This window comes from Fusarium oxysporum, chromosome V (assembly GCF_013085055.1).
Source record: "Fusarium oxysporum Fo47 chromosome V, complete sequence".
Lineage (NCBI taxonomy): Eukaryota > Fungi > Ascomycota > Sordariomycetes > Hypocreales > Nectriaceae > Fusarium > Fusarium oxysporum.
This window is the reverse complement of record NC_072844.1, coordinates 2,141,262-2,153,444: the sequence shown is the minus strand read 5'-3', so window position 1 is coordinate 2,153,444 and position 12,183 is coordinate 2,141,262. Positions and strand designations below refer to the sequence as shown.

The 12,183-nt window shown below is 48.7% G+C and overlaps 4 protein-coding genes across 4 annotated transcripts; 2 read left to right on the top strand and 2 right to left on the bottom strand.

Moving 5' to 3' along the window:
• Positions 1-566: 566 nt before the first annotated feature.
• On the bottom strand, positions 567-1,633 carry FOBCDRAFT_319527 (uncharacterized protein; the record flags this gene model as incomplete). Its single annotated transcript, XM_031184121.3, has 3 exons — positions 567-759; positions 808-1,324; positions 1,381-1,633. 3 exons carry the CDS (start codon positions 1,631-1,633, stop codon positions 645-647), a joined length of 885 nt encoding a protein of 294 aa, XP_031039763.1. The 3' UTR covers positions 567-644.
• A 930-nt stretch (positions 1,634-2,563) lies between these two features.
• Positions 2,564-4,386, top strand: FOBCDRAFT_182962 (uncharacterized protein). Its single transcript, XM_031184120.3, has 3 exons — positions 2,564-2,810; positions 2,863-3,572; positions 3,878-4,386. Exons 1-3 carry the CDS (start codon positions 2,732-2,734, stop codon positions 3,983-3,985), a joined length of 897 nt encoding a protein of 298 aa, XP_031039762.2. The 5' UTR covers positions 2,564-2,731; the 3' UTR covers positions 3,986-4,386.
• Positions 4,387-6,088: 1,702 nt separating this feature from the next.
• FOBCDRAFT_161343 (ferric reductase NAD binding domain-containing protein) lies at positions 6,089-7,960 on the top strand (the record flags this gene model as incomplete). The annotated part of the gene is made up of 4 exons (XM_031184119.3): positions 6,089-6,291; positions 6,343-6,504; positions 6,559-7,433; positions 7,484-7,960. 4 exons carry the CDS (start codon positions 6,089-6,091, stop codon positions 7,942-7,944), a joined length of 1,701 nt encoding a protein of 566 aa, XP_031039761.2. The 3' UTR covers positions 7,945-7,960.
• A 191-nt stretch (positions 7,961-8,151) lies between these two features.
• Positions 8,152-11,431, bottom strand: FOBCDRAFT_293242 (major facilitator superfamily domain-containing protein). The gene has a single exon (XM_031184118.3). It carries the CDS (start codon positions 11,231-11,233, stop codon positions 8,372-8,374), a length of 2,862 nt encoding a protein of 953 aa, XP_031039760.1. The 5' UTR covers positions 11,234-11,431; the 3' UTR covers positions 8,152-8,371.
• Between the last annotated feature and the right edge of the window lie 752 nt (positions 11,432-12,183).

Below are 12,183 nucleotides of genomic sequence, written 5' to 3'. Positions count from 1 at the left end.
TCATTCTTCACGGTATGCGGAAAGTCTTGACGACTAAAGACGAGAGTATCCTAATTGAAGGCGTAAAATATGTCAAACATGGGCGCGGTGAACTTAACAAGCTCCCGAAGAGCGACTCTTTTGCGCAGCTTGTGCAAATTGCAGATTCTATCCTTCAAGCGACCAAGTACGACGAGGAACAGAATAGTCTGGGTATCAAGAGACTTCCGTTCGATCCATTTGGGTGGAAGAACAAGCGCTAATACGCCAAAATTCAGGGGACTATCAAGGACGACCCAGCCATGAAGGCAGAGGCGTTACGTCTTACAGGCGTCCATTCTCCTTTATCTCCCCATAAATGGAGAAAGGACAACTGAGGCGAGGGCTTTGAGCCGGGCGAGTACATCGAATGAGGACATTTTCAGTTTGGACATCGTGATTTTGTTGGTAGAGTCGTCTATGGTGTATTGGTAGAAGGTTAGGCTTGTCGTACGTGTTTCAATACCCCCCCTTCTTTTACCTATTCTTCTTATTCTCTATAGGCTCTTATACTTAGTATAGTCTATTTTTCTATAACAATGTTTATGCTAAGATTCATATACTGCCTGAGTGACTCGTCGTCCTTTATGTGCAAATGACAGGTCCCTATTTCTCCAATATCAGAACTATGGAGCACTGTAGCCCCCATCGATAACAAAGTTGGCACCAGTGGCGTATGTGGAAGCGTCTGATGCTAGGAACAGATAAGCACCCTGGAGCTCATGAGGCTCGCCCTCACGGCTATGTACTTGTCAGCAAATCGACTGTATACAGATAGAGAAATCATACCCAAGAGGAATCTTGTCTTTCCAAATGTCTTTGGTCTCTTGCGGCACAAAGTTGGAGATCTCAGTAATGATATAACCGGGAGAGATGGCGTTGGCACGAGCATATCGAGCCCACTCAACAGCCAGACTCTTGATGAGGTGAATGACACCAGCCTTGGCGGCATTATAAGCAGCCTGGAGTTGGGGAGTGTTTACGATGCTTCCACTCATGGACGCCGTGGCAATGAAACTACCAGATGTGTAATTTGTCAAAGGTTGGCCGTTAATATCAGTCCCCTCGACCTTCTGGCGACGCCAGTGTTTAGCTGCAACTTTGGCACAGTAATAAGTGCCGTCCAGGTTGGTCTGGACAACATCACGGTAGTGATCAAGAGGGCCATCGACCATGGGACCTTTCGTCCAAGGAATACCGGCATTGGCCACGAAGATATCCAACCGACCGTTAAGGTCCTTGACTGACTGGTCGATAGCCTTCTCAACAGCTTCGGCATCTCTCATATCAACCTGATAGGCCTTGACTGGAGAAGTTTCGTTAAAAAGTAGACTTTTGGGGGGAAAGTTGCAAATGCTCTACCTGAGACGTTGTATTTCTTGGAGATTTCTTCAGCACGCTCTTCAGCTTTGCTGCTGGTACGGTACCAGATTGCAATGTTGGCACCGACTTCAGCGTAAGCCTCGGCGATAGAAAGGCCGATACCAGCGGCGGCACCGGTAATGATGGCAGTCTTGCCCTGAAGAGAGAAACGCTTCAGAATGGAGCCTCCATCGACCACGCGTTTGTTATCATGGACGAAGTTGCCTCCATTGAGGGGGTTAAGATCAGACATGTTGAGTACTGCTTCTCCAACAAATAAGGTATACAAAGTGATGGGGGAAGACAGAAGAGAGATTGTGTCTCAAAAGACATGAGAGTGAAGATTGTAATACATGAGCCTTTATACGATCCAAGCATAGCAATTACTGGCCAAATCCCCTCCCCTTGTTCCGCGCCCCGGAACCCTTCCCTCTTGGAAGACCCTCTGTTTATCAACAATCAATAGCATCGGCGACTCACGGCCCTCCGATACCAAGGTGTTCTCCCTAGTTGGGACATTCCGAGGTCAGTGACACGACAATTCCTTGTTATCACCGCTGTTCCGTCTCCATCGTGAAGTATTCGGAGTTACCCAAACAAGACGAGTGAGAGCACAACAGACTAGCGGTCGAAGGAGCATTTGACGACTAAAGCCGTTAGTTGTATAAAAGAAGAAAGGCTTGATGGAGACATTCTCAGTTGTCCATCAATGAGACCGTTGATTCCATGATATTGAGTCTCTGATTGGCTAGGACCCTTGCTTTGGGGATTGTGGGAAGAAGTCCCTAGGGCCATTTCATAAGGTTCACCATCAGCAGCATCCTGTAAGGTAGTGGAGGAGCTTCATGATATGGACCTGGAGCACCCCTCAGCTGTTACCCCTCATAGGTCCCCGCATATACTTAGGTAGACTCCTCTTGTCGACTCTTTAGAATCTTCGAATGTGAAGGGAACTGGCTTCCAAATGGAAGGTGTGATTGAAGCTATGGCCGTGATAAGTCAACATAGGTCTTGGTCTTGTATTCATGGAAAGAGCTTTCCCATGCATTCTTGTAGCATCGATTGATGATGAGATAGTGTCGCACTTGCCTCTATGTTTAGCGGGATACGTTGTCTACGTCACATGCCCCCACCATCATGATGCAGACTCAAAGGAACCTTCGTGGGGTTCTCAACCTACCCTCCAAAATCCATCGCCATAATAAATCGAAATTTTGGGCATCATTTACTTTTTGAATTTAATTTCTTATCAAAGCACATACTGGTTTATGTAAACTCTCATTGACTGCGTCCTCAGCGAGCTGTTCTTCGATCAATTGATATATAAAACCTACTCGTCCTTTCATCCGTCATGGCGAATACAGCAGCTTCCCCCAGGTCTCATCGTCCCTATGACTCAAAGCTTGGAATAGTCACAGGAGGCTCTCGAGGTTGGTCTATCATCAACCACTTCCAATTTACAACGTCACTGACTCAGTCAAGGTATTGGTGCAGCCGTTGCTGCGAGACTCGCTGCCAAAGGATGCAATCTTCTCCTTGTTTACACCTCCAACTCGTCCACAGAACTAACCAGAAATCTTTGCGGCGAGCTATCATCTCTGCACAGCATTAAATGCCTTGCAGTACAGGCCGATTTGGGCAAGCCGTCCGAAGCTTCTCCTAAAATCATTGAAGCTGCACGTCGCCTTCATGATTTATATAACCCGCACAAGCCCTTCCAAATTGATATACTAATCAACAATGCCGGTGTCTCGTCTAACCAGCATATGAATGATGAAAGACATGGAAAAATTCAAGAAGTCGAGTTTCACCGCGTCTATAATGTCAATGTCTTGGCCCCTCTCCTCCTGACCCAGGCTGTCGCCCCGCATCTTCCCACAAACCGCGCGGGCCGCATTGTCAATGTTTCCAGTGTATCTTCGTCTATCGGGTATCAGGGCCAATCTGTTTACGCCGGGAGTAAAGCGGCCTTGGAAGCAATGACACGGACCTGGAGTCGTGAGCTGGCTACTCGTGCTACAGTCAATGCTGTCAATCCCGGGCCTGCTTGGGGAGATATGTACGCAGCCGCTGGACAGACTTTCTGGAACATAAACCAGCCTTATGTTGACGCAGCCCCATTGGCGCAGTATAACGGTGAACCGGAGGTTTTGGCTATGGTTGGGACTGATGCTGAACGCTTTGATCGGACGGTACGTGAGAACATGGGTAATCGAAGACCTGGGTTTACGACCGAAATCGCCGGTACAATTGATATGCTCTGTTCAGAAGAGAGTGGGTGGACAACAGGAAGTGTAATTTGCGCGAATGGAGGTATGAAAATGTCAATCGCTTAGAAGTTTTCCTACACACTTTCGTCACGCGCCAGCAAAGACATGGATGAACGGACCGATCCCAGAACTTCAATGGTTGCCACATCCGAGCGGGTTCCCGCTTCATCACCAAGGAGCAACCCTGGTGTCTAGCCATTGTGATTGCTCATACTAGCAAACTATAGCACGAGCTTCCACACGGCAGGTTCAGCCGGTTTCAGAACAACCGCTGGTCGGGTGAAACGGACCAGGTGTACAGTCGATCATCGATTTCCGTCTTTTCATCTGGTTAGACGCATGTTGCTCATGTCGAGGTGACAATGAAGAATTTGTATGAGAAAACGACCCCTTGCATTTGATTGCCTTCATAGCTCCTCGCCTTATGCTTGCCCAGGGACATAACTGCGACTGCGGTACTACAAGCATAACCGCGGGCACGGTCAACAATCAGCCAATCGTGCTAAGCAATACTTATATATTTTGGAGGTCCGGCGGCTTCTGGCAGGAGTGAAACGGTGGCGCTTTGTAAAAGGGGGTGAAAGCCCTGTCATAGCTGTGTGCAACCATCTACACCATACGTAATGCCGAGTACTTTGCAAAGAGCCTCCTCGACATTGTTGGCAACCTCATGTAGCGACATCAAGCATCTCGGTTTCATGCCCAATGTTGTGTGACAAGGTTTAACAAATTCGACATATCTGTCAGCTTGACAAAGCATGCTTGTATCACACGATGCCGTTGCATCTGGGGTAGAAGCCGACGATACACAGGAATTGCTTTGAGATCGAGGTATATGTCTTGTTGAAGTGTTGCTTGGTCATTAAAGCGACCGAACAAGATGCAAGGCAAAGGTTTCAACCAGTGGAACAAGAAGATTCGAGGCGCATCTCAAGAGATATTTCACTTCTTCTTGATAATATCATCACCAAACGACCCTCCGCTCGATGCTTCGTCCGATGCTTACGCCTCCTTTTGAGGTTCCAGCGACAGCTTTTCACGGTCTGAGGCTTCTTTTCACTTCACTTCTTGAGCAACTTCGGACAGGATGCTGCCTCTATCCTGCGATATCATCTTGCGAACTTCAGGAAGTAGTTGGAAAGTTTCCTCTTATTTCGTCCCCACATAAAACGAATTCTCAGAATCATGACAAAGAATAGGATATAAACAAGTCTAAAACACCTCAAGTCATACAACACACATGCAGGTTGTGTGTGCGTATACTCATGTACGGAAGGTTGATAATCACTGCAGACTCCTTTAATTGTTTGCAACGGGTCAAGCATTTAGAAGTGACCAAGCCATGTGGAAAAGGTTGCCACAAACTGAGGATAAAGTTTAATGAAGGTTACCTCTCTCATGAACTATAGTCTGCGGTGAAGTTTTCACATTTCATCTGGGCGTTTTTGTATTTGACTGTTGCTCCTGAAAGACATCCAGAAGACTCGTGGTGAGGAAGCCCACAGCCTCGACTTGGGGCTGAGATACTGTACAAAAGCTTTCTTTTTATACCCATACTCTCTTGAGCCATATATATTTGATCAACGCAAATGCTCATGCAGAAGTTGAAGCACAGTTTCAGCCTCAAGAAGCGCCAGAGATGGCCGAAGCAGATCTGCATGTTAGCAAAGAACACGTGCCTTGACGTTAGATGGTGGACAGAGATTGTTGTGGCTTTGAAACCGATACGCAAAATTCACATAGAGATTAAATGTGTTGTGCCTTTAGTTAGGCGTGTTGACCCGATTTCGAGCTGCATCCTTCATGATGATTCATGCCAGTTCCCGCGATCTTTGGACTCACAACCACTCACAGATCAACTTCTGGCATCAGTCACACTCTGCCTAGAATTTGGCACCTGCATATCTGTTGGCGGTAAATTATCTGTCAGTAAGTCAAAGCTATAGGTGTGTCTCTGCCAATGTAATGAGCTGCTCTTATATTCTCTCCGGAGCTGTCTCGAACGTCCTGATGGATCCCGCATGTCGATTACCAAAAGCCCCTATGCGAATAATTCGAAGTACTTGCGATAGAACGCGAAACTGTCAGGTTGTAAGATCAAAGCCTCGGATCATATCGGCCAACAAAAGATATAAAAGGGAGGGAACGGCCATGAGTCCCCAACCAAACATTAGCCACATCTCATCCAGTCGTTGCCGTGTGACTTTGGAGATTGATCCTCTGACACACTGATACCCTCCCCGACTGACTTCTTCACGATCATTGTGTCTTGTCCTACTTAGTACGGGGTCACCAAGTCGACGGCAACGCCTACTTCTTTCTCTCCCCTCTCTCCTGTCAACACAACCTCTTCCTCTTCCTCTTCCTCATCCTCTTCTTCACATCTGAAACTCTTTGCCAGTTCGACTCTCAAACTTCACCCGCACTTCGATCTAACAATGGCAGGCGGTTCGACACATCCGGATCCGGCCTTTGCCGCCAAACTTGCCCGGCGTCAACAACTGAACTACAATGCCATGGTTTTCTTTGCTACAGCTATAACTGCTTTCTACTTCACCATGTGTATAGCCATTCTTCTCAGAAGGCTTTGCGTTGATCTAGGTGCCTCGCGCAAACCAAATACCGCCACAGCGATCTTCCGGTAATGATCTGCCCTCACCTGGAACTGGATGTTGGTTTAACTGTATAACAGGCGCCTGAGAGCGAGTGCTCTTGTAAATATCGCGAGGTTACCATCGGGAGGATATACTCTTGCTATATTCGGATACCTAGTTATCAACACGGTCGTCACTTTTACTTACCTGGACAACGACAATATGCCGCTTCTTTCCAACATGGCCTCTCGAACCGGATGGTTAGTTTTCAAACATATCTTTTAGCAAAACTTCTAATAACGTAATATATACAGGATGGCTATTGCAAATCTCCTCATCGTCGTCCTTCTCTCCCTCAAGAATACTCCCATTGTCATATTCATGGCCTCCTCTTATGAATGCCTCAACATTCTCCATCGCATAACCGGCTACACTACTCTTATCTTCGCCATAGTACACTCTTGCAGTTACGCTGCCGTTTTCGGTGCCCAAAACTTTCTCCGACGTTTGCTTGCGAGAGAAGAAATCTTTGGCATGGTCGCTATGGGCTCATTCTTAGTCCTTGGCTTTGCCGGTGCTGTCCTCCGGACGTGGTGGTACGAACTATTTTACTACCTTCATGTGGTATTCTGGATCCTTGCTGTCATCTTGACCAGTCTCCATCAGCCGGAGCCTAGCAAGAAGGTTCTGTGCGTCATTTTTGCTTCAGCCGGAATTTGGGTCCTCGACCGAATCATCCGCCTCGCACGTATCATCGTTAACAGCGCTAATAACACCGTCACTCTCACGCCGCTCCCTAATGGTGGTACTCGTGTCACACTTGCCAAGGCACCATATGGATCTTCATCTGGCAAACATGGCTTCCTTTGGATCCCCGGGGTACGCACCGTTGAAACCCACCCTTTCACCATGGTTGCTACTGATCCCCTCGAGTTTGTTGTGGTAGCCCATGACGGATTCACTCGGGCTTTGCACAAGTGTGCCCTTGAGTACCCGGGAATCACATTGAAAGGGTCAGTCGAGGGTCCTTACGGTAATCACCCTGATGTCAAGGGGTATGACAAGGTCATGCTTATAGCAGGGGGGAGCGGTGCAAGCTTCACGGTTGGCGCGGCTCTAGATATGCTCAAAAGACTGGACACAGATGCCGATGTCGACATCGAATTCGTATGGATGATCAGGAAACCAAGTAAGTCCACGTTAAAAGCCGTGATGTCACGATACTAACCAATCTTGTAGCATATTTCACCTGGTACGCCGACCATGTCGAGACCCTACGTCGAGACCATCGTGTCTCGACCAAGATCTATGTAACACGAGCTTCAGAAACCGAGATTGTCCCCTGGAGACAGCTTTCCTCACGATCGCACGCGTCTTCAAGCAGCACTTTCATCGAGCCCGACCCAGAAAAGGACGGTCTTCCCCACGTCGATACTGCCCGATTATCACTTGACATTGAGAAGAACGAAGCTCTCTCACCCGCGATAAACGCTTCCATGGGTGATGCCTTTCACGTTGGGAGGCCAGATGTCGCTTCACTTGTGGAAGAACTTATAGAGAATTTGCCATCCGACAAACGAGTGCTGGTGATGGGCTGCGGGCCCCGGACACTCATGTCAGCCGTTCAGGACGCGGCTGCTGACTGTATCGTGGAAAACAGAGCTGGTGTTGAGTTGCATCTGGAGCAATTTGGGTGGTGAAAAAAGTTCATGGTTAATTTTATTGCATATGATTCCAGATCTGAACTGGTATCAAACGAATTGAAAAATGATCTTGAGGCTGACAAGCAACTCAATTAATTCAAAATGATAGCAGATAGCAGCATCAAATTTCTGAAACGGTTTGGCTCTTGAACTTTTGGTAACGCATTGATTATCATACCGTATCAAACATATGATACATATATACACATATACACGTCCTTGAAACTATAACTAATAAAAAAGTATGTACCAATGTCCATCCAGAACAAGGACCTATTGGGTATAGAGCATCCAAAAACAATTCATCCGTCATTGACCCAACCCGACGCCTCCCTTTTTTCGCTGTTTATGAATCCAAGAGTTCCGAAACTATTCGGCCGTAAAATATATATAAAGATGGGTGAAAAAGAGGCATCAGCATTAATTATGACGCCGCATTATCGCGACTATCTTCGCATTGGTGGATCGAGGGTTGTGAAGACCGGCGCCGAGTGCTGAGGAACTTGGCACTTATAACTTTAGTTCCATGTGACACCTTATCCAAGAACCCCTGAGATTTCTCCTTCATCGTGCTTTGTCGGCGCGCCCTCCCGGCAATCGCTGTCTCCATAGGCGACGGCATCTCTTCATCCGGCTGTCTGAGGGCATCACGCACCGCAGGGCAAGGATCGACGAGTTGCTTGGCGTCGCCAATAAATTGGAGAAAGACCGAGTAGGACATGCAAACAGCCTGGAGGACAATGACGACGATGAAAGCCGTTCTGACGGTGCCTCCGTGCTTAATTATGCCATACATGATAAAGGGGAAGAACCCGGGGCCGGAACTACCCATAGTGATAAAGGCGGCAGCACGCTTGGTGCGTCGACCTTGACCACGGAGACCAATGGCAAAAATAAGAGGGTATATAGGGCCCTCGAAGAAGTAAAAGAGAACGATGGGTATAACAAGAAGGTTAGGGTTGGGTGGACGGACAACCACAGGAAGAAGGGCAAAGACGAAACAGCCAGCGATGCAGGCGGTGAGGATGGTACGGGGTCGTGGGAAGCGGGAACGATATACGGAGAGATATGCAAGGCCAGCTGCCATGAAGCGGGACACGGCAAAGGCGGTATGCGCGATGAGGAGATAATCGGGTATTGAGAGTGTGATGCCAGGTGGTTTATCGGGGTTGGGAATGTCGCCTGCACCTTCGGTTGCTTGCTCGCCAGTGTTGGGTGTGTTGGGGAGTATGGATATCATGAGGCTGCGGAAGTAGATGCTGAAACACTCCTGGGCAGCAACGTAAGTGTATTGAGCAACAACGGCGAGGATAAGACTCCATGTGCGAAGTTGTAGACCGCCTCTTTTCTTCTGAGGATCCATCGGAAGATGCTTGGCAGATTGCTCAAGCTCACGGTCACTCACTTCGGGAAGTGGCATGTAGTAGAAGAAGAGCCCGAGGGCAACACACAGGAGTGTGATTCCTAGGTACGTCCATTGCACGTTGATGAGTGTCATGCTGGTCGCGTTGTTCTGCTCCACAATGCCCTTGAAGAAGACCTTCTGGGCCAGCAGGCCGCTAAGAACACTGCCAGTGCCTTGGATACCTTGCGCCATGAGCACGCGAGTCTCGCCGTATTCGGGGGGGCCGCAAAGTATCAAGAATGCATTTGCGCCAACCTCTAGAATTGATAGACCAAACCCGACAACGAAGTTGCTGAGCATGAATCCGGCGTATGATTGTGTAACAGCCGAGGGCCAGAAGATGACAGTTCCAATCCCATAAAAGCATAGCCCGACGATAAAAGTAACTTTGAAGCCACCAACGCTGTCGTGGCCGTTGGCCTTGTGTCGCTTCGATCGGTTGTGTTCGTCGCGCCGAAGAATCCATTCGCCCACTAGCAGGGGTCCAAAGAAGTAACCACCTCCGAAGTATACAGACGTCATGCCAAGTGTTTCAGCTGTGGTCATATTGTCGACTTTCGCAATGACGTTGTTCAAAGTATTGAGTAGACCATATGATATTCCCCATAAAAGAAACAAGATGGACACAATTGTGCAGTATTTGAATGACTGCTTCTTGTTGCATTTGAGCATACTTTTAGGTTTTGTCATGTTGACGAAGCCAAAATAAACACCCTCGACAGTTCCGGTTGAAGACGTCATGGTTGTTGATGTTTGAAAGGTCCCATTACTCTGGTAACCACGTTGCGCAGGACGAGTTGAGCCTGGTTCGTCGAAAGGTGTCGTCAAAAATTCCATCGCGCTCATGGGAGCATTAGCATTGAGAGGCTGTGCGCCGGTTTGCGCGACAGGAGGGGGCTGCTGAATACTGGCGCGATGACCCGTTGACGGCGTATCTGAATCGTTGGGCCCCTTGGGTGTACTGGCGCGGGTTCCATTGGGGTCGTAGAGCATGGAGGGGAGCAGCTTGAGGACCAGAGGCTTCAATGTCGGGACGCAGGCGCACATCATACCAACGTTAACCTCAACGGCACTCCACATAAGCGAACGCGAAGCATTCCAGGCGAAGTCGGTCTGCCCACCAAATCGAGACTGGGGATCGGCAGTTGTACTGGTTGGTGCTGTAATGGCTTGCTGAAGGTAGTAAATTCTGACCACATCGACAACGGTAACGAATATTCCAACGGTAAAGGTGAGGACCAGAATTGTTTTCTGGCGAGAAGGGAGGCGCATGCCGGTGAGGACAGGTATAGGTAGAGCGAGAATGGCCAGGTCCGTAACGATGTTGACGGGTGAAGAACATATAAACTCAGTAAGTAGTGGTATACATTTCGCGCGTTCGTCATAGTTAACATCCCAGGCGGCTTGGGTCGGACGGCATTGGAAAACATTCATGAAGGTGAGAATAACACCAGCAATATTGACGACCGCAAGTGTCAACCAAGAGGCAAATCGAAGGACTCTTTGGGTGTGCTTGGCCAAACGGAGGTAGAATATGAGTACGGAGGTTTTGGTGGCCATCAACGCGGGATTGTACAGGATGGAAAAGACATATTCGCAACGGCGAAGGGCAGGCAAGCGGTTCGGGTCGATGTTTTCGTCGTGTCGTCCGAGGCCATTGTGAACGCCGAAACAGATGGTGAAGGAGAGGAAGAAGGCGAAGAGCCATGCGAGGATCATGACGCGGTCATCCCAAGTGACATTCCTAACAATGAAGGTCCGTGAGACCATTCGTGCTGCGACGAAGACTGTAGCGAGGACGAGAGTGGCCGTTGTAACAGCGAAGACGACCGGCCCACGATCGGGAATGCCTCCATCGTCGGTGGAGGCCGAGTCGGACATATCGAGGACGGAATTGGAAGAGACATGGACTCGTCACTCGTGAAATTGGGTGTGAAGCTGAGATCGAGGCTGGCTTGACAAGTTGGAGCCGTTGCTACCTTGATGAGCGTGCCATGTCTTTGAAGGTTCGACGTTAGAATATCGGGGTTGAATTCAGGAGATTACTGGGAGAGTAGGATGAAATTGGATCGGCAGAAGAGTCGGTTGGAAGTCGAGTTTTGGCGGGTAGAGGCTACCAAAGGCTAATAAGCCCAGGGCAGGTAACGTAACCTTGGGATCGTGGCTGCCCGTGCTGGGCTGTCAGATGGCGGATATTGTCTGGTTTTCGGCGTACTGCGGCGGCGTATTCCCGTCGGGATGTGCCTACCGGGGGGATGATGAGATGCCTAGGAAGAGATGAACAAGCGACAAAAAAAGGAAAGACAAGATAATCTGTTGAAGACTTTGCTAATAACCGAGAAGAAGGAAAGAAATATGTGTCCCTTCCCTTCCTGTCAAGTTTATGCTTGTCCTAGTTCTTGATTGTAGAAGGAACAAGCAAGAAAAGCCAGGCCAGGTCAGGTTCTGGTCAATCGTCAAAAGTGGTTGTGTCCAAGGTCCAAGCCCCCCAAAACCCGCCGGAGAGAAAAAACCGGGGTGATTTTTTTTAGCGGCTTTAGCGGGTATCTCAGCCACCAAAGAGTGGGTGAGAGTGAGCCAGCCAATGGATCCATGAGGTGCCCCGCCGGCAGTCGGGAGACCGTGGAGCTGGGAGCGCTGGATCATGAGGCTAAATAAGAGTCGACACCCCAACGATGTGGATACTTTTATAACGGCATTCCATAGAGGCAGTTCGATTCAAACGGTGAAGATTGGAGTATTAGAGGGGACAAGAGTTTGGTAGAGTTCAGGCTACTCTAAAATCGGATGAGTACGAGGTCTTGGAGAGTCGGGAGACGGCAGTTTAACTC